We start from the raw sequence: 27532 nt of genomic DNA, 5'->3' as shown, positions 1-27532 counted from the left end.
AAGAGCCCCTGCCCAGGACTGTAGAGGAAGCATCCTTGTCTTTTTCCTAATGTTAGAGGAAAAGCTTTTTTAACTCAACATATTACTGGAAGTCCTAGCCAGAGCATATTTTCTAAATTAAAATGATAAGCGTACGTCACAATTATCACTGCTGTTGTTTTTCCAATATTAATTCTTCCAATCCATGAATGTGAAACATCTTCCATCTATTTGAGTCTTGCTTTAGTTTTTTTCATCAATGTCTTATAGTTTCCAGTGAAGAGATCTTTCACCTCCTTGGTTAAATTATCCCTGTTTTATTCTTTTGATGCTATTGTAAATGGGATTGTTTTCTTAATGTATCTTTCTGATAGTTTGTTGTTAGTGTATAGAAATGCAACTGATATTTGTATATTCATTTTGTATCCTGCAACTTCACTGAATTCATTTATTGTAACAGTTTTCTTCTCTTGCCTAATTTTTTTTTTTTTTTTTTTGGTGGAGTCTTCAGGGTTTACTATACATAACATCACATCATCTGCAAACAGAGATAATTGTACTTCTTCCTTCTTGTTTTGGATGCCTTTGATTTGTTGTTGAGGAGGTTTTTTGATTACTGATTCAATCTCTTTACTAGTAATTGGTCTGTTCAGATTTCCTATTTCTTCGTTATTGAGTCTTGGTAGGTTATGTTTTCTAGGATTTTTTTTCATTCTAGGTTATCTAATTTGTTGGTGTGTAATAGCTCATAGTAGTTTCTTATGGTCCTTAGTATTTCTATGTTATCAATGGTAATGCCTTCTCTTTCATTTGTAATTTTACTTTTTGAGTCCTCTCAGTTTAGTTTATAAATTTCTCACTATTTACAAATAATACCACAATAAAATTTTTCCTTCATGTATCCTTATGCAAATGAAGGAGAGTTTCTCTAGAGTATATCTCTACGTGTATAATTGCTGGATTGTAAGGTATGTGGACATATAAACTTTATCAAATTTCTTTACAAAATATAAGAGTATATTTCTGTTACCCCTCTCCCACCCTTTGTGCTATTGTTATCATACATTTACTTCTACATATATTATAAATCGCAAAATACATTATTACTTTTGCTTTGAATAGGCAATTATCTTTCAAAGAGATTTTAAAATGAGGGAAATATCTCTTATATAGCCACATAGTCACCATTTCTGGTGCTCTTTATTCCTTTGTGTAGATGAAAATTTCCTCTTGGTACCATTTTCTTTTTAAAAGTCTATAGCACTTTCTCCAATATTTCTTTATATATATATATATAAATTTTATTGGGGAATATTGGGGAACAGTGTGTTTCTCCAGGGCCCATCAGCTCCAAGTCGTCCTTCAATCTAGTTGTGGAGGGCACAGCTCAGCCCCAAGTCCAGTTGCCATTTTCAATCTTTAGTTGCTGGGGGCACAGCCCACCATCCCATGTGGGAATTGAACCAGCAACCTTGTTGTTGAGAGCTCGCGCTCTAACCAACAGCCATCCGGCCACCCCCTCTCCAATATTTCTTGTAGTGCATATATGTTAGGGACTATTTCTCCCAGTTTTTAATATATAAAAGCTCTTTTTTATCTTCATGTTTGATAGATGTTTTTTAATATCCCTTTTGTAGTTAAGAGGCCTTTCCTCAAAAGGTGAACAAATTTAAGTTTGTGATCAAAAACTTCAGATGTATACTATATTTGTATTAAGTATATCTAAATGTTATTTATCATTATTTGATTCTTTGATCAAATTATTATTTAATTATTTAAATTCAGTTATTGTTAAGGAAAATAAAATACCCAGGCCTGATGAATTGACCAGAATCAAGCCTGGCAATACGATTCGTACTTCAGCTTTGCTCCTAGGGAAGTGCCTGCTAAGCACTCTTTGAATTTTTCATCCATTTCCTGGTTCTGAGATTCATTGAACAAATTTTTCCAATCACCAACTTCACCTATAACACACAAAAACCAGTAGACCCAGACATTTGTTAGAATATTTCTCGTTTTTACCATTTTTCATGCAGTGTTTCACTTTGAAATGTGAAAAAGGACACATGAAAAAATTAGACAGTCTTGAAAACTAATGTAATTTCTCTTGTAAAATTAATAATATCCACTGGGGCTTCATCTGTGGTGTGGTAGATAATGTGCTTCTTTATATCACCAAGAGGACAGTTTGCCTCAATGATCTCTCATCTTCACCCCTCTCCCAACACCCAGGGCCGAAACATTCTACTTCCTGAGTTTTTTTTTTTTTTCTCTCTCTAAAGTCTTTTAAATACTTTACTCCTTGAGAGGTAACATTTTACCATAGGTTTTGGTTAAAACCTCAGTTCCTGAAAATTTTGCAAAGAGTCAAGTTCCTGAAAATTTTGCAAAGAGTTATTATTTTGCCTCGGGTTAGGATATGTTTTTCTTACTTGCTTTTAAAAGTAAAGGAACTTACTTCTTTCTTTAGAGTCTTTTGATGATTTGGGTTGAAGTTGTAAGTTCCTTGTTGCATAGCCATTGAAATACATGTTTATAAAGTGGGTTTAATGACATGAGGAAATGCTTAGATATATGAAGGGAATAAAACACAAAACTGTTCATAAATGACATAAATTATGTAAAACATCACAGAATAAGGCTGGAAGAAATATGCCCCAAAAGTTAAACCTGCCACTGGTAGAAGAAATGTAGATAATTTCTAATGTTTTTTCACTGCTTTCTGAATTTTCTGCAAGAAATATCATAAAATTTTAAAATTATTTTATTATTTATTTTAGAATTTTTCTATTCTGAGTAGTATTTAATCAACAATGTATAGAAAGGTTCTATTTTCTCCCCTCCTTAAAGCTAGTAAAACTAGGCATAAAAATCAGGGTTAAAGTAAGAAATCAAACCAAACCCGGATTTTGTTCCCTTCAAGTGGATTTTTTAAATAGGTTTTCATTTGACAAAGTATAGTAGAGTCAAGTAGACCTATGTTCAAATCCTGACTCCATCATTTATTTGCTTTGTGATGATGGACAAATTAACATCCCTGAGCTTTGGTGCCCACATTTATACTAACATTAATGATTTAATATCTTTTTTTTACTATAAAATGTAAGCCCAGCAAAGAGTCTAACACATGATACATGCCTGGTATGTGAGAGCTGTTGCTGTTATATGAGCCTCCTAAGTCACATTATACTTTCATTATACAAGCAAAAAACATTGGCAGTTCCGAGCTATATTATCATAAATTTCTATAAGAAATTAGAATGCTTTAATGAAATTTAATGAAATCATCTGTGCCAGGGACAGCTCGTTGCCTATCCAATATTCGTTTTATCCTTCTTCCTTAGTAAGAAAACCCTATTTTTAATTGGATAATAATGTACCCACCAATAAAAAGAAAAAAGAAAACAAAAATCACATGTCCCAGCCGACAGCACAGTGAGAAAAGGCCAATAAGATAAAAGAAGTCACAGAGTAAGGCTTCCCACGAAGTTCTTCAAAGAGGGCTCACTCAGCTAATACACATGACTCTGTCTCTTGCCTTTGTCTTTTTATTTTAATACAATAATCCTTGAATTTTAATGTAATGCTGGAGCTCTAGCTGTTCTCTTGTCAGCACAAAGTGACAAGCAGAGAGGTAGAAGGAGCTTAGTACCCTAAAAGATATTGTGGAGCTGCCAGTTCCAGCTCTGAAGTGTGTCTAGACTTCTTGTTGAGGGAGAGAAAAAAAAAAACACCTGTCTTATTTAAGGTATGTGGATTGCCTGTTAGGTGCAAACTGATGGACGTCCCAGAAACCAATGTAACCTTACCTTTGCGGAACAGGAACGGGCCAACAGCCCCATGCGTTTTCTGGGACTTTGCTCGCATTGCCTGGAAGGTACTCTGAGCCAAGATAGTTTGAATCTGCTCCCCAGTTAAAGAAAATCCAAAGAACCCAGCAATTTGTTTTATTCCAGCAGCCAGATTCTGGAAACAAAATGTCAAAGGATAACCTTTCTATGGGAATTGTGCCCTGAGCAGAGACAGCCCTCTTAGACAGAATGGATTAAGCCTGGCTCTCTCATCCATCTGTTTATCTCTCTAGATTTACTTTGATATAAATAGTCGAGATATCCTTATAAAATATTCTGTATCTATTTTACTTTTCAGTTTTAATCTATGATTCCTGTTCAGCTATATAGGATATAAATGACAGTAAGCATTGATAAATAGGTTAGAATTTTATCTAAGAGGATAGTCATTTTTTTAATTTATAACTTCTAGAAGTTTCTTAAAATGTATTCTACAAAACACTAATATACCTCAGAATAGATATATCATGAAAATAAAAAGAAAAGGAAGGTGAAGGGTTGAGGTCAAATAAGTTTAGAATCGTTTGAGTTAAACAAAGGTAAGGCTTTTTATTCCCGCCACAGGATTTCTCAGTCTTTAATAAGCCAATATACAATATGAATCTCCCAAAGGAGCAGGTTATCTAATACAGCAGTTCCCAAATCAATTTGAAGAAACAACTTCCTTCCACTCCCCAAGAAAGAATTATTAATATCTGGGACACTGGCATTCTATGGAGGACAAGTTTCAGAAACATTATTCTAGACCAGAGGGACAAAAAACTAGTATGTTCTCTCATGTTATATTAATGCATCCTATAAGCAGCAGAGATGAATTAAATTATACTTTCCACTGATAAGACAAGAGGGACTCGTGTTTAAAAATGCAATTTAGTTAGAGAGCATTTGACACACCCCTTTCTCTTTCTTCACTGGGGTTCCAAGACTACGGTTTCCTTCCTACCTCATTAGTCACTCTTTCTTAGTCTCCTTTGCTGATTTCACCTCTTTTTCCCAAAGTCTTTATATTGGAAGACCCCAAGGCTCAGTTCTTGGTCTTCTTTCCTTCTCTGGCCATACGTAGGTATGTAATCTTATGGCTTTAAATGCCATCTATCTGTCAATGATTTGCTGATTTATAATCTATAACCCAGAGTTCTCCCTGCAGTCAAGACTTTTATAATATACCCAACTGCCTACTTACCCTCTCCTTTTGGATGATTAACAAACATCTCAAACTTAGCATGTCCAAAAACAAACCCCTGGTTGTCCCCACAGTCCTGCTTCACCTGCTGCCATCTCCTACTCAAATGATGGCAACTCAGTCTCCCCAGTCGGTTAGGATAATAATATTGGAGTCTAGTTAAACTTCTCTTTTTCTCTCACTACTCTTACTCCCGTCCAATGCAGCAGCAAATCCCATTGGCTCGTCTTTCAATATATATCCAGAATTCAACCTCTTCTCATCACCTCCACTGCTTCTTCTGGTCTGAGCCACCGTCTTCCCTTGCCTGGGCTGCTATAGTAGCCTCCTCACAGCTTTCCCTGCACTATCGTTGCTCCTCTCCTCTCTTTGCTCACACACCAGCCAGAACCATCCTATTAAACACACATCAACTTCTATCACTCTTCTGCTCAAACTCTACAATGGCTTCCCATTTCACTAGAGTGAAAGCCAAAGTAAATTTAATGATTTGCCATGCCCTTCCTCATACTCCACACCACCTCATTTTCTTTCCTCTTTTCTCATTGGTTAGTCTCCCCTGGGTCACCTCTACTGACCCAGCCATATCCACCTCCCCGCTGTCCCTTAATCATACCAGGAACTCCTACCTCAGGGCCTTTGCACCAGTCGATTCTCTGCCTGGGAAGTTCTTATCCTAGTTACCCACTTGGCTCACTCCCATCACTTCCTTCAGATCTTTGCTCAAATTGCATTCTCTCCATGAGGTTTCCCCTGACCATTCTATTTTATACTGGGATTTGTCCTGCATCCCAATCCCCAACCCCCTGGCATTTCCAGTTTTCCTTAATCAGCTATGCCACTTCTGTTTCTCACCTATATACATTAATACATTTTATTGTGTTTATTATTTATCTCCCTGCCTTCTCCAGTTAGAATGTAAGCTTCTTCAGTGCAGTGACCTTTGACTGGTCTGTTCACTGATGTGTCATAAGGGCCTAGAACAATGCCAAACCATCACTCACTGTCTGTGCATAAACAATTTAAAAAATATATGGAAAAGTCAATTCACAGCCAAATGTGTGTTCAATTAAATGTCAGTTGAGACCTACCTATTGTTTTTCACATTCCTAATTTATCTATCTATCATAAATGGGAAATAAAGCAGCCACTGTTAGTAATTAGTTACTAAGCATTATTTTATTGTCCAATAAACAACCTGAGCACTTCTGCATTGTTTGTTTCTTTTCCTAACCCTATACCACATATCTGGAACAGTCTTTTATTTCAATTTAGTAAAAGCTGTGTTCATACAACCAGACAGTGTGAGTAAGTGCTCTATATTGTAGTTTATAATAAATCTTGCTATAGAATATCAATAATCATAATCTCACCTCTTTCAGGTCTTCGTATAATATCAACTTGACATTTTCATCATCAAGATGTTTGTTCCAGTTAATTGCAAAATCAAAATAGCTTCCCCAAGAAACTAAAAACATAAGGGGGAAAAAAAAAACCTTTTAAGGAATTTTAAATAACTAAAGTTAAAATGACAGATGGTTAATTTATGCTCTAAAATATAAACTATCTATATATGTATGAGCTCAAACAAGATGTTTATAAGTTATTACAAATCCCTGCTCCCTAAGAACTGGAATCAGTCCATCTGATTTCTATTTGTTTTTTTATCTTCCTAAATAATAACAAAACTAAGCAAGTTATAAAAATGGTTGGATAAAAACTACCAGACATCCATGAATATTTAGGTGAATAAAATAATTCAGAAACAGTGAGTGATACATGAAAGATGACAGAGATAATGCCAGAAAGAAATGATGTTATCTAAACCAGCATTGTCCCACAGAAATTTAATGTAAGCCACATCTGTAATTTAAAATTTTCTAGTAGCCACATTAAGAAAAGCAAAAAGAAACAGTGAAATTAATTTTAATATGTTATTTAACCCACTATACCCAAAAATATTATTTCAGCATGTGGTCAACATAAAAATTATTAATGAAACATTGCACATTATTTTTATATTCTAACTGTTCAAAAGCCATGGGTATTTTACACTTAGCAGAGACTCTTAGTTTGCATACTATCTTTTTATCAGAAATACTTGACGTGTATTTAGACTTCATAAAGCTTATTGTTAGAAAAGTAGATTCACACACTTGACTTGTACCAGACTTACTTAAAAGTTTCCAATAAATGGAGTGCCTGTTTTTAAATTTAAATTAATTAAAAGAAAATAAAAAATTTAACTCCTCAATTGCACATTTCAAGTGCTCAGCCACCACATGTGGCTACTGGCTACCATACTGGACAGTGCAGATCTAGACACTGATCAGCTGTGCTGCTTATTAACTGTGTGACTTTGAGCAATTCCCTAAACCTCTTGTGCCTTAGTTTCCTCATCTGTAAAACGGGGTGGTAAAGGGATAGCATGTAGTGCCTGGCATGCAGTAATTGCTCAGTAAGTGGTAGCTATTTTATTCTATCTAAAATTGCTAATATATAATAAGAAGTGGTGAACCCCAATCCAGGCCTTCTCATTCCAAATCCCACATATTTTCCTGTACATTCAGCTGCCTCCATAAATTGAATTTAACAGATTTTCAAGGCAGAAACTCCATGTAAGTTATCACTGCCATATCTTATCATTGTCAATCAAATAATTAGGCTAAAATGATAGATAGGGCAACAAATATTTCCTAAAATAGATTTCCCAATGATGATACGTTTCTCATCATTGAAATGTTTTCTTATATTATTAATGGGGTAATGTTTCAGACTTGCCTTAACCATTTTAGTGAGTGAGTGGTTATCAGACAAACCAAAGCTTTCTTAATGGTGTTTCATCAGCACCTCTGTGCACTTTTCTTTTTTCTCCTATATCCCAATCCCAATATTAAACCTCTGCTAAGGAGCCAGCACTGTACCCAGTGTCCTTGCATATGGGATGGCATGGCACTGCTGTGCTGATCACCTTTAAAACTGGTCCTCTTAGAGGGACCTGGCAACTTTTCCTCTAGGCTCATCTGGCATAAATTCTTCCTTCTACTACACTGTAAAGACTCAACTGAGCCACTAGTAAAAGGAGGCATCTATTACTCTCTAGCCACTATACCCATGGAAGTAGTCACTGCCACTTACAAGCAGCGAGACCAATGGCAAGTAATTTAACTTGCTTTTTTAAATTTTCTCATTTGTGCAATGGGGCTAATACTGCCTTATACATAGCTTGTTATGGTCTTAAATCATGTATTAATATATACAACACCTAGTGGCGTACCTGGAGCATTACTAGCCACTTATAAAATTGTAATTATCAATAACCAGAGGTAAAATATCAACATAGTCTAACAAAACTTACTTCCTTTCTGGCAAATAAATATCTTTGGTGTAGTTGCTCAGTGTCAAGGTTTTATCTTTTTCTGTTTTTTTCTCATTGTATTATACAGAGACTTAAGGGAAATGAACTGGAAATGCTTTTTTATTATATATAACTTCGTTATATGCCTCTTTATCCCATGTCTGTACTGTGGCCACTCAAGACTCATAATCAACATACAAATTGTCTAAATTATTTTTAAAAACAGGAAAGTATTATTTGATGCACAGAACTAGTGGTGCTGTAACACTTCATTGAAAAGCAACTTTCTGGTTCTTGGATGCATCTTAATCTCCTTTCTTCATCCTAAACCACATTTGAATTTCCGTATTGATGTGGTCATCTACTGAAGTAAGAATTCTTTTACTACCAGCCATACCTTGTCCTTTCATGAACTGTCTGAAGAATTCGTCCCAAGAACTATAACTTGGAATATCGGGGATGTCATTGTGGAAGTGGAAAAATGATACTGCTGTATCTTTGGGATTTCGAAATATCACCAGTATCTAGGGAGAAAAAAACTAAGTTAACTTATTTAGGTCTATGTTTCGAACTTTGGAAAAGTGAAATGGTGAGCAATATCACATGTCTTGTATGCTACATAGTTTTGCTACTATATAGCAAAAGAATGACAGTAAGAAATTGAGCAACAGGAGGTTGCAGGTGGGGAAGTCTGGGGAGAGGGGAGAAAAGGGGAACGAAAAGAAGACTTGGTGTTATAGTATGAGAGGACTTTTGCTAATGAATTTAGAGAGTAAAAAGGTATATGTAGAAGATATTAAAGAATAAAGAGCAAGCTCACAACTGCATAATCTGAAAGGTTAAACCGCCAAATAAAGTAAAAATTGCAAAATAGTGTTAAGGACAATGAAATCATGTTTAGAGTTTGGTGGGATAGCAAAGAATGGCAGGCCATCTCCCTGGGGCCTGAGGTGTGATGGGTGATACAGATGAAGCAGTATCTCTGACTTCCCATGTGATGCCTATCTTCTCTGATAAGGAATTAACTCATTCTTTTGAATGGAACGTGTGATATAAACATTGTAAAGAGGAAACCGAAACCCAACAGAACCAAAAGATTACAGGAGAGCATCTGGCTGCTCCAAGTGAGTTTAGGCCTTCTGGCCTGACGATTTCCATTTCAAGAACTGAGGAAATTGGAAAATACAGTATTGACTGCTGTTTGTAAACGCTGAGGAATCTGAGATAACACAAAATCTTCCGAAGACGAGAAACTAGAGACGTCATTTTAGTTTTGGAAAGGAGGATGGTGTGGATTTTGCAAAGTACAGATTTGTAAACCTGACCTCCATTTGGGGGAAGTTTCTAGAATTGACTAAATAGATGATTTGAGGCCACATAAAAGAGGGAGAAGTAACTAACCACCAGGGGGGCAATATGGATTCTTTAAGAACAAGTTGCTGCCGACTAACACCAAGTTTTTTCTTGGACATAGTTTCTAAATTAGATTTGTTACTTAATGATTTCTACTCCAAAATGGAAGACTGTAAGCCAGAAACAGAAGCAATAGGCATATAAAACTCATGTGCAAAGGAGGCTAAATAATTAACGTAAACATTCCTGGAGGTTTTTAATGGCATTTCCGTCGTCCTGACTAGGATATCATCAACATTTTAATGAGTGATTTAGGTAAAGGTATAGAAGCAATATTTATCAAATTTGTAGATGACATGTAACTGACAGGGAATCAGAATCTCAAAATGCCTTGTCAGTCTAAAGAGATGAACTGGGGGAGGAGGGTGAAGGTAAAGGGGATCAAATATATGGTGATGGAAGGAGAACTGACTCTGGGTGGTGAACACACAATGGGATTTATAGATGATGTAATACAGAATTGTACACCTGAAATCTATGTAACTTTACTAACAATTGTCACCCCAACAAACTTTAAAAAAAATAAATAAAGAGATGAACTAACACTAACAGGATGCAATTAAATAGACAAATAATCTGGGGTCAATATCTTTGGCTCAGATCTAAAAATCAGCCCCACTCTTAATCCAAATAGAGCAGATTCTTGTCACTTGAGGGTATTATATTGGGAACTTTGACTACCACCCATTACTTGCCCTGGCTTGTAGCAGTTTATAATCTTACAAAGACATAAATTTGAATGGTGAGGGCCAGCTGGAGTGTGAACCAGTCCCCACCATCAACCTCCTACCTTGGCTCTATCGCTCTTTTCTTGACTTTATATTCTTGTGAAAGTGAAACTGTTTTACTCCAAATCCAAATGCTTTATATAATAAATTGCTTTAGCTTTGTTTCTTATGGAACAATTAAGTGGAAAAAAGTCCCCTAGATTTGTGATTATATGTAACTGCACATAGAAATCACATAGAAATTATATGTTAAAGTGGTATTTCTGATTTGGGAGATTCTCAATATAAAGACTGTTTAACAGAGCTATCCAAAGCTGGCACAGGCGATAGAGTTGCTCAATCAGAGTCCCGACAGCCACTTAGTGGAATTCAAACACCTAATGGCGATTGGAGTAGACAACAGTTGAGGTATTTTCAATTCTAATCTCCTAGGATTCTTGTGTGATGGCCACTAGCCGCTAATTCTAAATCTCTACTGCCCATGTAATTTCTTTCCAACTCTTCCTTTCCTCTTCTATATTTCCCCTCCTTCCACTTGCCATTGCATTTATCTGAGCTGCTTTCCTTCTTCCTCTTCCTTTGCTATTATTGCATTATCCTTTCATTCTTATTTGTGGCATTCAGAGTTTAAATGCTTATTTCAATTAATTCTCATCTTTGCTCCTGATACAGAGAAAAGAGGCACCCAGAAATAAGGATTGGAGGGAAGTCCAGGTGAAAATAAAAAGGATTGGGTAAACACTAATAATTATGAGAATAGATCAATAATGATTAATGAGACAAGCTTTTTAAGTAAGAGTAGCCAAAGCACCTATAGTTATTTATGCATGACATGAAGTTTGCTATTACATGTGAAATTCAGAAATTAAATAGTTTCAGACTTCAGGTAAACAGTGCTTAGCAGTCCCCAAATGAAAAATTTTTGCTCATTTTCCTAGATTGTATTCTTTTGTTGAACACTCTTAATATCCTAGTGGGATTCTGAAATCTGTTCACTGTAAAAACAGATTTTAAAATATGTGTATGTTTTATATCCTAGCTGAAAATGCCTTTTATTTGAATGCAATGATAGGAAATATATCTGAAGAAATAGCAACAAAAGAAATACTAAAATCTCACACTTGATTTATTAAAATTGTACTATGAGTAGTAAAGTCATCATGTAGCTCAGAAAGCCAGTATGTGTATATTAAAAACTTCAAACTGAAATACCAGTAGGAAAGAACACTTACCTTGGCTTTTTTCTTGAAGATGGATCCAGGTAATTTGTCATAATGGAGGTGAGTTGCCAAAATCCTTGGCGATGGAAACTGTGTCATTCTCTTAAAAATATACACAATAAAATGAAAGCATGTGTGAGACTGTGTGTGTGTTGAATCATTCCTAAGTTTAGTAGTATCTGAATGGTAGTTTTAAATATTACTATTGCTGTCTACTCTTCCTCCTCCAATTTTTCTTTATTTCTATTTCCTTGCTTTGTAGGATTGAGGAATGGAGAATCATAAATGAATAAATAATTAAAATCTTCCTTTTAAATGTCCTTGTTGGATCCCGCTTACCATTTCCTTTTTGTCATTTTTTGAAAACTTTACCTTTTCCCATAATCATACCATATTCATTTTGTTCAGGACAGCTCATAATCTGCAGTCTATTCTTTCACTTAATTTGGATCTCCTCTATATTTAATAGGTCTTTAACAGAAATATTCAAGTCTTTCCGTAGCTCCTTCAAATCCATTTTTAACATCTAGATCTATTTTTTTTAACCAACCAACCAACCAAACTCCATGCAATCAAATACCCCAACAGAACCTGAAAGTGCACACTTAAATATCTAAAATAGTTTGAAATTCTCATCAGTATAAGGACTCTGATGGATTTTTTTTTTTTTTTTTTAGTAATCTACTTCTACCAGTAATTTAAAAGAATGAAGTTATCTGTTTAATCTTCCAGGGTTAAGGATTTTATCTTAAAATCAGACCTTTAGCATACGTTATGTGGGGGTGAGGGGGTGCCAATGCTTTAAGTATTCATTTCAGGCTTATAGAGGTCACTGCTTGGTCACATCATTTTAAGCGATAAAATAATATTTTGACATTTATAACCAATTGTTTTGTAAAAACTTAGTGGAGATCCCAACTCAAATAGAGGGCAAAAAATGAGCTTTCAAAAATCAGTGATATGGGTTCAAGTGGTGATTAGTAGTCATAATACTTGATTTGCATCAAATTACACTTTTTAGATTTGAACGTACTTTTATAATACATTCATTCATAACAATCTTCTCAGGTAGATATTGTAACCCCCGTTTTAGAGATTAACAATAGGCTTTGAGGTTTTAAGCGCTTTGTGTAAAATCACACAATGGTAATTTTCAGATTAACTTCGAGCCAAAATCACATAGAGACATATGATAAAAAAAATAAAGTTCCTAAACAGATTAGAAAACTATTCAAGGGGAAAATCAGAGTTAATTGTAACAAAACTAGATAAACAATATGTTCAAGAAAATGTGGGATATAGCCAAACTGTAAGCAACATAAAGACTAGATATAGCTATATCTCGTTTAAGAAAACATATGTATTTTAGAAAAATTTTTTGTAAAGTAACTGATATGGAGCTCATCCTTTCACTGATTTCAATTTTAAAACAAAAGGCACATTACATGCAAAATGATTTTTGTTCCCAGGAAAGATGAAATTACAATTAAAATACCAAAAACTTAAAAACAAAAACACCAGTCTTAAAAATACCTGAAGAAAAAAAATAAACATTTCTGATAAATTATAGATATTAAAACCCCAAAATACTATTCTGAGTTAAAATATTTTCTAGAAACCCTGGAACTAGAATCATGTCTCATGCACACTGTAGAACATTTTAATGCTAATTTAGATGTTTCCAGAAGACTTCCTGGACTTTAAACATCATCTGGATCTTTTTTAAAATTTTTTTAATTTTAATTTTTGCCCCCACTCCCCATTTTTTTTTAGACATTTATCATTTATATCCCTCATACAGTGTGGGATATATATATATATATATATATATATATATATACATATATACATAAAATTATAGTTGACATTCATTATTTTTCAGCTTCAGCTTCAGGTGTACAGCGCAGTGATCAGGTATCTACATCATCCCTGATGTGATCTCCCTAATGAGACAAGTGTCCATCGGATACTTCACAAAATCTTTTAAGCCATTGTTTCTCAGTCTAGTTGTGTAGGACACAGCTCCCTGGCCCATGCTGATATCATAAGACTTGCGCCCCCTCCACCCCCCGCTGAGGCAGTCGGTCATTGGTTGGCCGCTAATGGACCTTTTCATTAAAGCTAGGAATTCCCTTAACTGGAAGTACAGCTTCTAGTTGCATAATTAGAGCTAAGATTTAGAATGCAGGGACCTGAAAACAGAAGTCATGCTTTTCTTTCCATTCACACTAAAGTACTTGGTGAAAGAGAAAGAAACCTGGATTGGTAGAAACAGGATTACCAGGTTTTCCATGAGGTAAAAGAGTTTCCAAGAGCATTGGGTGCTCGAAGTCAAGTCTTGATGTGTCAAAATATGATCAAGAATAAAAACTCTTCCCAATGTCAGTAAGTAATATCATAGGAAGTTCCCTACTTACAAATGGTTTGTGTTTCAAAGTTTTGTTTGAAGTCATTTGTTTGGAAATTAAAATAGACTTTCTTGGAGAAACAATCATATAAATAATGTAAACATTTACAAGCCAGCATACCAACCCTATTTCAATCATAAGAGAAACCTGTTTATCTCAGTGATAGGTAACAACACAAGCAAATACAATAATAGTGGTTATATTGGTAAGATGAATAGTAACAAGTAAGATAACCTTTGACTCATGATGTAACACATTTCTAAAAGAAGTTGGAAAGCAGGACGAAAGTTAGCATCATTTCCAAAGGTGATGCTAAACACTCAGGTTTTGTACTAACCTGATATTTTTCTGGGTCCCCACATTCAAGAACTGGGAATTCAGGAGATTCATACTTTTTTTTGGAATCAGCGAATATTAACTCATTAATGATGTGAAGAATCCAATTTGAACCTATAAGAAAAATCAGACAATCAAAGCTCATTGAGGAGTTTTGATGTAACAAGGCATATTACTTCATATATATTATAAAAATTAAAATCTACCACTAATCCCTGATGTGTACAGTTGGTTCTTCTGCCTTTAAAATAACCTGGGCTGTGGAAAGAAACAAAGGTTTGTAGAAAACAGTATTTACTTACATTAATATAAAATTCAACTTATTTTATTTCTGATTTCTCCTTTAACAAGAGATAATACTTCTTTTTGAATCTAGAATATGTTCCTTATAGAAAATTTTTATACTGTGGCAATGATTATTGTATATCATTATTTTACCTTAAATTAATGAATATTTTCAATAGGAGTGTATAATTTTGATTTTATAAAAACCCAGCATCAGTTAAGAAAAAATATTAAATGAGTTTGGCTTTAATAAACATTTAGAGATGAAATAACAGTTTAAAAAAATAAAAAGTAGGATAATTTAGATTCTTAATGTCTTATCCTTCCCCGATGAACTACCCTCAGAAAACTTGAGAAACTGGAGGATTGAAGTTTGATTCTGAAAAATAATCTGTTATGTGGAAATCATTATATAAATTATAAACGTGGCCATGCTTTTGTCTTCAGTCAAAACTCCAGATGAAAATTTCTACTACTATCAGTGCTCCATGGCAACTGGACTTTTCCTGCATTTATGTTTGTTTGCCAGCCCCTCCATTGATCACCTTCTACCATCCGTCAGCCATAATATTCATTTTGCACAGACCCCCTTCCTCAGACACTGGGGGTTTCTAAATCTAGCAGTTCTAATGATTGATTTTACAATCTATGTTCTTATCCACCTTGGCCACCGTGCTCACTGATTTCTAGCCGACTTCCTGCAGAGATGAGCTACCTTCCTCCCATCTTTGCCTTGCATCCTTTCCCCACCTACTCACTACGAAAAAAGTGCCCTGTAGAACGTGAGTTGTTATTTACCACACTTTGGATAAGATGCTAGCACTATGTCGTCGCTTCTGGCTTCAAAGGTGTCCAAGGCTTGGAAGGTTTCTGAGGTGCACATGGTGACTGGGTAAGGAATCCCTTGATGGGTGAAAAACAAGCGAGAAAGTGCAGTTTCTTTTGATTTTTCCAAAGCTTCATCGATGTAGTCAATAAATTTGGACTTATCCGCCATGCTAGCTCCCTGCGAAGGAAGCTGCTCTGTGGTTGTCTGGGGCAGTGATGGCTTTTAATGGAGCTATTCAGGAGGCGGAATCAAGGCCTCCTCCCATTCACATGAGAAAGAAATCATGTAATTACCATCCAACACTCCACCCCTAGCTTTTTGAATACTCACCTCTGACAAAAGGCAAACCACAGGTGCAAAACAGGCTAAGGATCAGGGAATATTAGCTCAAGGTTGATTATATTACCGTTCCAGGCAAACCTCCCAAAGAAAGTAAGAATGGAATCTCTTAATAGACAATAATAGGTATTACATAGGTATCTAACAAATAGTTTAGTTCACTCAGGCATACAATTTTCTCATTAGCAAAATGTAATCTATAGAATGAAACTTCAGCTCTTTCCTCATTTGATAGCTTTGCACATACATCCTACATGGTGTGACAAGGAAGCAGTGGGATGGAGAGGTAATTTAGTGGGGTGGAAAATAGCCTGTGATTTGGAGGTAATCCTAGACACCAGGCTCAGATCCGTCATTTCTTCGCTCAATAGATTTAGAAGTCTGAAGGCCTGAATTGGAATCTTGGCTCTACCATTTACTAGTTCTAAGCTCTACCATTTACTTGGCTCTACCATTTTCTAGTATCATTTTAAGGTCATAATACACCTTCAAAAGTCGATGTAAAATTGGGATAATGATATCTACTCTTCATGAACTATTTCACAATAGAGTTGTGGGGTTCATAGAAGGGACATGCTTCGCCAAGGGGAACACCCAGTACAATGGTATCTTCTGTCCCGAGTTTATTCCCTTCAGGTCAAGGTCTCCAGAGTGAGATGCTCACTGTCTGCAATACAGTCTCTCCCCAGCAGCCACTCTCTTCTTTGTACCTTGGATAAACTGGGCTACAATGCCCACCTGTTTTGCAAGTTGGTGTGGCCCTGGGGCTAGTGGGAGGTGAGCTGAAGTAATGCATGCAACTTCCTGGCCATGTCCTTACTACAGGAAGTTGGTTGTTCCCTAATTCTTCTCTATGCCCTTTCCCACACCTGGAGGACAGACATGATGCTGTCTAGCCAGACTTGCAAATTCAGAGAAAAAATAGCCCTCCAGAGGATGGTAGACCAAGATAGGGAAGTCTAGCTCACTGGACAACCTGGTGAAATAAAGCCACCCTCCCACTATCTACCTTGCATAACACAAACCTCCTTCTCTCATCTGTATGCAAAAGAATACAATTGTCTATCACGTTGGACCACTGAATTTTTAGTCTCTTTGTCACAGTAATTTAGCCTATATCCTGTTTAGTACACTTTCTGGGTTAAAATGTACTCTCACTGGCATCTTCTGAAGTCAAATTTCCATAGACATATACTGCGCTTTTCTTCTTTCTCTCCTGTTCTCCTCTCCACGTCATACTCCGTTCTCTTCTTCTATTTTTTTCTCTAACTCTGGGAACATAGTTTTTTAAAAAACTATATTAACCTTTCTTTAAACTAATGATAACCCTTAAGAAGTTAACTCCTAGTTATGCAGTTACCTAGCTGCTACCGTCATTCATATATCGCTTAAAATCATAGCTAACGTTATTTAATAATAGCTAACAAAAAATTGAACCCTTGTATGTACCAGACATCCTGCCAAGCTGATAAAATTACATGGATGATTTAATGTAACTTCATATTCATAACAGCCCTATGAAATCAGTGTCACTATTGTTATCATTTTATAGGTAGGTTTATTGGAGTTTTACTGATGTGGGAGAGCTCCCTCACTACAAAAGTTTTAAGCCTCCCTCACTATAGAAATTTTAAGTCTCCTTTTCCCTAGTTTCTTAGCTCCTTAGCCCCTGGCTTTGATTACTCTTCTAATCAGCTTCTGAGTTCTAAAGATTGCTCCTAGCCTGAATCACAGAATGTCTCTCAGATAACTACTTAAAAGCCTGTGACTTCCAAACATCCCCCAAACCATTCAGGACATCCCCGGCCAGTATACATGTTGATTGTAATCATTGAAGCCTAATGTTCTTTCCAACCCATGCTGGTCCCAGCTCCTGGACAATTGACACCACTCAAATGATCAGTCAAATGGCCACAGGCTCTATAGAGTTAATGGATTTATTAATTAAAATCTATTTTTCCTCATTTAGGGGCCTTGGGGATACAGAGGATACCCCAGCAAGATTGCCAGTCGCAACCAAAGAAGCCAATGTGGTGTTCCAGGTAGATCTCGAGACCCCCTACTCTCTAAGATCGATAGGGCGAGAGTTCTGTGAATCCCCCATAGGTAGGGACAGCTCTACGCCCCTGCCCAGCAGGAAGCAGATACAGAAAAACAGACCTTCTGTCCCTCAACTTCCCATAGAAATTTTATGGGGATCACATCTCTCAAGGGAAAAGCATGGCAGGCAGTTAGAGACAGGCATTGGGTCTCTGCATTCCTGCATAACCCATAGTATTCAACCGCCCCAAAGACCTCCCCTCTCTGTCCAAAATTTCCTCTTTTCATTGTAATTATCTACCCCTATGAAGAACAAAGGGGTACAAAATACCCAACTAAGTTAAACCGGCTACTCATACCTGCACAGTCTAAAAAGATGAGGTAATAGCCTCTTGTCAATCACAGGTATCAATCAAGTGGCCCCATGCCCAGAAAGGAACAGCCCATTCTAGAGAAAAAAGGATAAAAACTGCAAGTCCTCGCCAGTCTGGGCCCATTGAGTCTCTTGAGCCTTGCTTTTGCTCAGGGGCCCTCTCCAAAACTTTTGGAGTATGCTTTTCTCCTAATAATGCCACCTTGAGCCATTCTCTACTGCTCAGGTCCACTTCTATTTCTTTGAAGTGGACTATCTCTTCTAATAAACTACTCTTTCCCCACTTTATTTCTGTGTCTCATTCAATTCTTTGTTTGAGACGCCAAGAACCTGGACACCGCGCCCAGAACAGCCCACTCTCTGGTAACATTACCTAGCAAAGTAGAGTCAGCCATTTAAGGAGCTGGGATTCCAATGCAGGCCTTGCAGCTGAGTCCCCTGGCAAAACGACAATTAGGGTGAGATCTCAATTAGGGGTCCCAGATTTAGCTAGTGCCTCTGCTTTCTTGGTGCTTCTTTATCTGCTACAAGAAACAAGACCATGGGACTTTTCACTGAAAAAAAGTCTTACTTTCTGAGGAGAGAGATTTTTAATATCCTGGTTTCTAGAACACTGTGTTTAATAACAGCATTTTGGGACAAACACTATATCAAATGTACACAATTGTCAGATGCATTCCAATTTCAGAAATGTAAAACTATAGAAATACTTGCATCATAGAATAATGAAATTTTATATGTCAACAGAAAGTATCTTACAGAGGCAGATGGAGTAGAAAAACTTTGAATCTCCATTTTACAGAGGGGGAAGAACTGACCAAGAGAGTTCCTAGTTAGGAATAGATATCTGGGCTTTGTTATATTTGTGATTATTTATTTTTAAAAAATATTTGGAAAAACAAAAACAAACAAATATTTGTAAAAAGGTAAAATCAGAATATGTGAGTGTCTTACTATGTTTATATTTCCATGCAGCACTTCCCCTTGAAGGTCTTATTACTTTACGTAATAATAGGATGCTATTCACTGTGGGTGAGAAGGTTGTATATTTCAGCATTTCCCTCCCCCAAAAGAAAAGGGGTGGGACTGGACTCTCTGCCAAGCTGCTTAGGGGGGTTGTCCCTTACATTATAAAGTGTCTGTTTCCCTGGGAAAGATAAAATTTAAGACATTAACTCAAATGTTGTTGTTGTCTTTTGCTTGCATCTTTGTGGGTAAAACGTTAAAAAAGACAATATAGATGGATCCTGTTCTGACATTAATGCCTGTAATTATGGGAGGATTAGGAGGCTGTTATGAATTGGTAAAATGAGCTCCCATAAGCTCAGGGCAACCCGTCAACCTTACAATTCTACATACTTAGCTCTAATGATCTGGTATGCATGAGAGGAGAAAACAGTAGCACAAATGATTGCAAAATAACATAGACTGTCTGACGCATTTGCACTGGTATGCCTTTGAGTGCAGGTGGGCCTCATGTGCTGTGAACTATCAGCTTGCATTCAGCTTCTCAGTGCATCCTGGCTTAGGATAAATGGTGGTGGGCCTCACAGAGAGTGCTGCCCTGGCTTGGCTCATGTCCTTGGTGGCAGCTGCACAGGAGGCTTCCTTAAAGTTCCTTTCCTTGAGATTAAAGATATCATCCCGCTTACCTTCTTTCTTTTTAATTTTTTTCTAAGATATGGACTTACACACCCCCAAAAAAAAGGGCGGGGGGAGAGGGAACAGGTGACAAAAAAAGGCTAAGGTGATTGAAATGAACTAATTAGTGAAGCAAGAGGAATCATGTGTGCCCAAGGCTGGTTTTCAGGAGCAGGTAAATCAACCCCTCTAGTTCTGTCTTCCACTCTTTGTACTGGGGTGCCCCTTCAAGATTAAGTTGGGCTGTTTTTTTTTTCTCTCTCTTCTTTAGCAAGGGAAGTTCTTCTTCCCAGTGTAGTTTAAGATTGAAATTTACCTTGGAAGTCCGCGTGTATAGAAAGGGATGTAACCTTTTTGGCTCCCCTCTTCAGAAGTTGAACACCAGAAAGGCAGGATGGAGATCAGGAGATGGTGGATGCTGGAAGCATTCAGGATCAAGAGAAGTTAATCTGGTAATGCTTTGATCTTCTATTAATAGACTGAGAGTGATGGAGAACCACTCTACTCCAGCCCCTGGGAGCTGGCAGAGCAGGGATCCTTCCCCCATTGTCCCTGCCTCAGGGATTGTACCCCCAGTGACCGCAGCTCCACTGCGCCGTGTGTCCTCTGGCAGCTGAAGGAAGCCTGGGCCACCACCAAGATCTTGGCCCTCTCTTGTTCAGTAGGTGCCCTTTGGCACCCAGCATCAGTGGGTCATCTAGACTAATCTCTGCTGCCTCATGTCAGGTAATTGAAAGTGCTTTACCTTGAGGATCCAATTCAGGTTGATGAGCTGCTCTTCCTCTGAGGTGACCATAGCAGAACAGACAGCAAACTTCCTAGGTACCTGTTAATGTGGAGATCCCTGCTTCCTTTGCACTTATGACCACTGTAGAAGACTGGGACTTGAGCCAGCTTGAGTGCCTGGGGCATGATGCAGCAAGAATTTCCTCTTGGCCACTTGAATTCCTCTGCCAGAGTTACCAAATTAGGATCACACTGGGAATGTGGAGCCCTCAAAAGATCCTTTGGGAAGAGTGCTGAAAACTTGGAGGAAGATTGAGCAGACTTCTGAACTGAGAAGCTTGATTGTTTGCATCTGGGGTTGTGGCTGGGGCCGGTTAGTTACCCCCTCTCTGCAATTATGTGGAGGCACAGCCTTTACACCTGCTACTTGTGAGTCCCTCCACTTGTTACTTGTGAGAGTCAGTGCCACTTTGAAAACCTACCACCAGAGTCTCTCCCACCTGCCCCAATACCCTCTGCACTCTACCTCAACTCATTGATCAAATCAATTTAATAAAAGTCTACACTTTTCCTTCCCTAAAGCTTGTGGCCAAATGGTCCTTATCTCAAAACATGTTTGTGACATCTATCGTGGGGTCCAGGATGTGTAAGAAAGGAATACGAGGATGTTGTTTTTTGTGATACTGGGAAACTCCACCCCAATTAACAACCCCCCTTAGTTTACATACATTCCCCAGTGGAAGTGATTGAGTTTCTTTGCAATTATTTCAGTCTTTGTTACCTGGGTTTTTTTCTTTTTCTTTTTCTTTTTTTTCTTTTTAAAAATCTGAAGCATCCCAATTACTTTTTCATCTTGTTTTGTCATCCTGGTACCTTTAACACTGATGCTCTGGCATTTCAAACCAAAGTGGTAGGGCCTGGCAGCTCAAGGTATAGAGTAGTGTGTTAAGTGAGATACACTGTCATGCGGGAGACCCTGCTCGCTGCGCCATTTGTCATGCAGGGTGGCCTGCGGGGTCTCTGCTCCCGCTCCCCATACAAGAACGCAGGATATGGTGAGGCCAAAAAGGAACACCCACGGAGCCATAGGTAGGGGAGTCATACCACTATATTCTCTCTGGCGGCACTATACTCTCACTGGAGGCTGGATCCACACTGTCCGCAAACCGTCATCCACACTTGCCAGCCCAGCCGCCATCTTCTTGCTAGCCCCCATTCCTTTTCTTCTCTCCCTCTCTGCTAGCGTAGCCACAGCAGTTATATTAGTGGCCAATGGCTCACTGGTTACAGCTGACGGCCAACTAGCCACAGCTGATGGCCATGCAATCACAGTTGGCCATTTACTACCTGAGCCAACACCTTTCTATGTGAGGCCGAGAGCCTGGAAACTACTTTCTGGGGCTCTGCCCCCACATACACACACACACACACACACACACCGGAGGGGGGCCAAAAAAAAAAAAGAAAAATGTATACAAGTGACCACTTTGGTCAACGTTGCTCGAGCAGTAGTTCGCCATAACCAGAAGTGTCTGGACGTTGATGGTAAACACTCTGAGCACCTCTTGTAATTGCAGAAGTCAAACGTGGCTTGTATTCATCTTTTGTGATCGGTATATATTGAGTATTACAATTTTAATATAGTTTCCTTTCTTAAAATATGTTGTGTATACTTTTCTTGGCACCCTCTATGTGTGTGTGTGTGTATTATACACCCACATTTACATGTATATACATATACATACATGTGTGTATATATATATATATATATATATATGTTTTATACACCCACATTTCTCACAATTTATGATAGTTTAGTTGTGCAAATGAACTCCATGGGCTGGAATGTGGGGTTGGATAGGCAATTTGGGATAGTCACAGAGAGCCTTTCAGAGGCACTTCCTTTACCTGGCACTGACTAAGACAGCTCCAACTATCACCCCTTTTCTAAAACCCCTGGATGGATCCCTCTGAGTGGAAGCAGCGTCCTAATCATTGTGTGCTTTTCATTAGTTGTTTGTGGATATATTTTACCCCCCACTAGACTACAACATAGGCGAAGGTAGATCTGTGTCTATATTGGGTATTCCAGGCTATGTTTTGCACCTGGTACTTTAATAAATAGACCTTTAAATTCCCTTTCTCTTCCTCCCCTTCTCATTCTCCCCATCTTCCTCTGCTTACCGGGTGGGCAATACTGGCAGAGCTCCTCAAATTTTAATTTGCAAACGAATTGTTTAGGGATCTGGCTGACAGCATATTTTGATTCATTCTATCTGCATTTCTAACAAGCTCCAAGGTGATGCCGATATTGCTGACTCTCAGAGACTATCACACTTTGGGTTGAAGGACACAGAAATGTGATTGCGCACAGGCTTTGGAGTAAGCATCCTGGGCAGCTCAGTCTCTTATTCACTGTGATTGTGGGCAGAGTAAACCTTTCCCCTTCTCTGTAAAATGCGCTATTCACAGCATAGGGTTGTTGTGAGGATTAAATAAAATAAAATGAAATAAAATAATGTACAGTTTTCAAACGAAATCCATTCCGGAAGACCGGTCGAGTTCTGAAATGTTCGAAAACAGCCGACAGCTAGGCCTCAGGATCTTGCACTCAGTGGAAGCTGCGAGACAGGTTTGACTTCCGAGTTGTGTTTAAAAACCGAAGCATTTACTTCTGGGTTTATAGCGTTGGTAAACTGAGATGTTCGTCAACAGACTGTTCAAAAACCGGGGTACTACTGTACTACCTACCCTGCCTTCTGCAGTCTGGATGGTTCCTAGTAAGAGAATACATGGTAATTACGGTGTGGGGGCGGTGCCAACCCTGGGGAGGGTGGGGTCTGCCAGCCCTTGCGCATGCGCAGTCCCATGTGTGCGGGCTCAGGTAGGATACTGGCGCTTGGTTCTAGTTTGGCAGCATTACTTGGGCTTACCGGAGTGGGAGTGGGGCAGGTTTTGGGGGGACCTCGCTAGAGTTCTGATGTCATGCTGAAGACACTCAGGCGTCACTGTTTGCAGCCCGCCGGAGGGATCGCGGGACAGGCTTGAGTGTTTCCGGGTCGCTTGGCGACCTTGGCCCCACCGGCCCGGTCGGTGCTGCAGCGCTGCCCGGGCATGTCCGGTGCAGGACCGTCCTGAGATCCCCGGGGCGGTGGAGCGCCGGAGAGAGCCGGGGGTAATTCTAGGTGCAGGGGAGAAGTGGGGAGCCGAGGAGATGGTAGGAGCAGGGCGGGCCGGTGATGCGGTGGCCCGAGGGGCTGAGGGGCGTGCGGAGCCAGCCTGAGTCCGCGCTCTGGTTGCTGGGTTCTTGACGGTTGGAACCTGGAAATACTGGTTTTGCTAATTAGTTAAACACATGGATGTAGCTGAGGAATCTTGTTCTCCGATATCTAGTCTGTGAGAGGCCTTGCTGTTTGAAATCTTGAGCCATGTTGATTTCCAGCTTTGGTTCACAGATGGAGGGGTGTTTTGGGTTTTTTTTTGGACGCAACATGCAACATTTGTCTTATGCTGTGCGCCCTGAGTCATCTTCTCAGTTCAGTGTGATGTTAACTCCATGACACACAGCCCTGCTTTGCTTTGAGCCCATCAGAGGAATGGTTTATTTTAAACTTCACCTAAGTTCCATCCTTCTCCAAGTATCTTCTCCAACCTTGTTCTTCCTCTGCCAGTTAGTAACCTGTTAGTCGTGGACAGTATGCCTTTGATGGTCATTATCAAATAGGCGTCATCTGTCGTTATAAACACCTCTCCTGAAGCTGCAGGACTTGGAATGTAAAACGTGTATATATATTTAAGAAAGGTAAATGCTTTATTATACAGCTTTATTTGGACTTCATTGTTTTAACCCTTAGCCTCGCCCTCTCCCAACAAAACAAAATTTTCCGTGGATTCCTTACACTGTGGATCTGGCTGCAGGCAGGCCTTGTGTTGTTCTTTTCATGCCTTGAACATTAAAAATAACCCCAGAAGAGCTCCTTATACTGAACAGGACTTATTTCCTGTCAGTAATGTATATAGCATGATGGTAAACAGCAAAACTCTCCGGTCACTCACCTGCCTCATGGTTTTATGTAAGGTCGTTTTTAAACTTCCTTTTCATTTCTTTTAGGTAAGAATAATAAAGTTTTAATCTTTCAGTCCCCTGTGTGATATTATCAAAATAAGAGAAGGGAATTTTGGGAGAAAGGGACACCTGGTAACTATATTAGTAGGGTAATCGTACAAAGGTCAGGTATTTAATTACCCCCACCCTCAGGCATTATGAAAAGGAGTCAAAAGTGAATGGAGTAAACCCGACAGTGAGGAGAGAGCTGGGACTCTAGATTATTAGAGAACATACCATCTCTGCACAAAAGGACAAAGAACAGTGTGACAAAGAGCATACGTATTAGAATCCTGGGATTAAAAACTGTTGGTTCTCCTGTTCTGGACTTCAGGATTATAAGGGAGCAGAGTAAAAACTTGGGTTTACATTTCATATATTCAAATACGCTCTTTTCTTAACTTGTTCTATAGCCCTTTTCCTTGTTTAGCTTTTTCTTAAGAGAAAGAATAAAGTCTCAAATCCTCTATTAATGAGCTTTTAACTTCAGGAAGAGAATTAAGATCTAAAGTCTCGTCTTGCCACTTACTAGTAGGTGAAGGAGGTCAGTTTTCTTCGTTTGGTGAGGGGGCCTCTTGTAATAAGTTGATTGCAGCTGCTAAAGGGCACATTACTGGGGTGCCAACCCTAGACTTGCATCAGCATCTGGGGACTGGGGTCCCAGGAATGAATTTTTTAACAAGCTTTTGGGTGATGCAATTAGTTTGAAAATACTGTTAGAATAGTAGCTCTTCAGAAACAAGAACCAGTTAGTTCATTGCTCAGCTTTGTATGAAATGCTGGACTGTGGCACGTATGTTGTATAAGTGAAAACCTCCAGCTATAAAACATACAACTGTTTTTACATATTGTGCCCATTAGGTTATATCGTAATTCCCAGTTCAGCTAAAAGAATGATTTACCCTGTCTCCCACCATTCTATAGACAATTCTAAAATCATAATTCCATAAATTTAGTTCTTTTTACAATTGCTTCTTCAGTTCTCATCTCTGTGCTTTATCCAAACATGTCTTTGGTTCATTGTGACTTTAGGCATGGAAATTAAAAACTAGGAACAAGGGACCTGTCTAATACAAATTAAGTATACAGTAACTTTGGGGTTTTATTCCTATTACAGAACGATTTTTATGTAAGTGGTATTGTTTGAATATGCTTATTTAAGTTTACATATATTTGTTGTTAAATTTAGGATGGTCCGTAGTATGGAACCACTGGCAAAGAAGATCTTTAAAGGAGTTTTAGTTGCTGAATTTGTGGGCATACTTGGAGCATATGGTTTGTTTAATAAAATGAACACAAGCCAAGGTAATCATAATTCAGATTTAACGATTTATAGAGGGGGGTATACACTTATTTATGCATTTTAGGTGCTAAGTGGCATTTTTACAGAAATTGCTTCTTCAGATTCAGCATTATTAGGCATTTTTATGGGCACAAGAGGAAGCTACGTATTATTATACACTAAAAGACTCTTTAACTTCCTCCTAAAAAATTGTTCATTTGTGGACTAGGGAAAATGGGTTTTACTAGTAAGGGACATATATAGTATGCAAGTGCTTTGGTCTGGCTTAGTTTGGGAGCATAAATAGAGCACAGATGGAAGAAATACACCTCAGTGTTTGGTAGACTGAAGAACATAGCTGAATTGTAACCAATTTCTTAGGCAAGCATCAATATGTGCACTAAAAACGTCTCCCATGCCACTGGCTATCCCCGAAAGTGCTTATTTTGTGGAGCTAAATTTAAATTGGAGCCCAGATTTTTTAAATTAGGAAGTGCTGCTTTTCTTCAAGCAGAGAATAGTAGTAGTCCTGGGTGGAGGCTACTTTTGAATCTTGTCATTTGTCTTCTTAAAGTACTTCACTGAACACTGTGTTCTAGGATGCTACTAGATATTCAGTCTATACTTTTAAACTATAAGGGTATAAAAGAGAACATCCAAACAGTATGTAAAAGCAAATTAAAGATTAACTTAAAAAACTGGATATAGTACAATCTTACATCTAATTCCAAAACAAGGTAAAATTCCATCCATAAAAAACAATTCAGTTACATAATGTAATTACACATTAACATTGAAAATTTGCTTTTAAATTACCATTTCTAAATAAATTACATTATATACATGTATACAGGCCAAAAATTTAAAAACTCCAAAGTAAGTACGGAAGGCTATATGTAAGGCAAGTGCAATTTAGACCCAAAGGATATAGTTCTTGGATTACCAGGACCTTAACACAAATATCTAATCTATGGAATTCCTCTTTTATAGACCCTAAAGCTAACATTAAATTATGGCTCCGTGTGTTAATATAATGAATTTCTAATCATGTTTAATTTTAAGACTTCTTTTTTTCCTCAGATTTCAGGCAAACAATGAGCAAGAAATTTCCCTTTATCTTGGAAGGTATGTTTTTCCTTAAGTAAAAATAAGACTACCAAACAACTTTTTTCAAGTAACCTGTAAATTAAACAGTAACTTCTTTATGACTAATTAAGAGTTCAATGACTTAATTTTGTGGTGTCAATTTACAACAATACTATTCATCCCTATTTTAACTTCTTCTGAGAATACAGTAGAAAAAATTCTCATTTAGTGTTATCTAAATAACAGCAGTTAGCTAATGGGCTGGACTCATAATTCTACCAGTGACTAAGAATGTAAACTTTGGAATGAGACATATCTGAGGTGGTGATAGAATCAAACAACAGCTAAAA

General features: G+C 37.9%; 2 protein-coding genes across 7 annotated transcripts in view; one reads left to right on the top strand and one right to left on the bottom strand.

The window, feature by feature from the left end:
- The window catches only part of CEBPZOS (CEBPZ opposite strand), a 40907-nt gene that overhangs the window by 1305 nt on the left and 12070 nt on the right, over window positions 1-27532 (top strand). For 3 of the 6 annotated variants that reach the window (XM_019742098.3, XM_074331898.2, XM_019742105.3), the window contains exons 1-3: window positions 23752-23884; window positions 26004-26119; window positions 27177-27221. In XM_019742098.3, coding sequence (XP_019597657.1) covers window positions 26005-26119; window positions 27177-27221 — 160 coding nt within the window. In that variant the 5' untranslated portion in view covers window positions 23752-23884; window position 26004. Of the gene's footprint in view, window positions 1-23562; window positions 23594-23745; window positions 23885-24380; window positions 24512-26003; window positions 26120-27176; window positions 27222-27532 lie in introns of those variants that run through there. The other 3 variants (XM_019742078.3, XM_019742088.3, XM_074331899.2) reach the window with 3 other exon arrangements.
- Window positions 1674-15867, bottom strand: SULT6B1 (sulfotransferase family 6B member 1). The gene is made up of 7 exons (XM_088796216.1): window positions 15560-15867; window positions 14478-14590; window positions 11745-11834; window positions 8769-8895; window positions 6387-6481; window positions 3789-3945; window positions 1674-1943 (listed from the first exon to the last, which is right to left on the bottom strand). Exons 1-7 carry the CDS (start codon window positions 15756-15758, stop codon window positions 1813-1815), a joined length of 912 nt encoding a protein of 303 aa, XP_088652342.1. The 5' UTR covers window positions 15759-15867; the 3' UTR covers window positions 1674-1812.

Source organism: Rhinolophus sinicus, chromosome 2, assembly GCF_057876585.1.
Source record: "Rhinolophus sinicus isolate RSI-liver-muscle chromosome 2, RSI-T2T, whole genome shotgun sequence".
Classification (NCBI taxonomy): domain Eukaryota; kingdom Metazoa; phylum Chordata; class Mammalia; order Chiroptera; family Rhinolophidae; genus Rhinolophus; species Rhinolophus sinicus.
The sequence above is the reverse complement of the archived record's forward strand: the minus strand, read 5'-3'. Positions and strand labels throughout refer to the sequence as shown.

Coding starts and splice junctions, on each gene's coding strand:
- SULT6B1 (XM_088796216.1), bottom strand. CDS start 15,758: ATGGCGGATAAGTCCAAATTTATTGACTACATCGATGAAGCTTTGGAA. Junction 11,835..14,477: donor GGGACCCAGAAAAATATCAG/GTTAGTACAAAA, acceptor TATATTTTTAAG/AGAATGACACAGTTTCCATC. Junction 3,946..6,386: donor TATACGAAGACCTGAAAGAG/GTGAGATTATGA, acceptor TTTTGTTTCCAG/AATCTGGCTGCTGGAATAAA.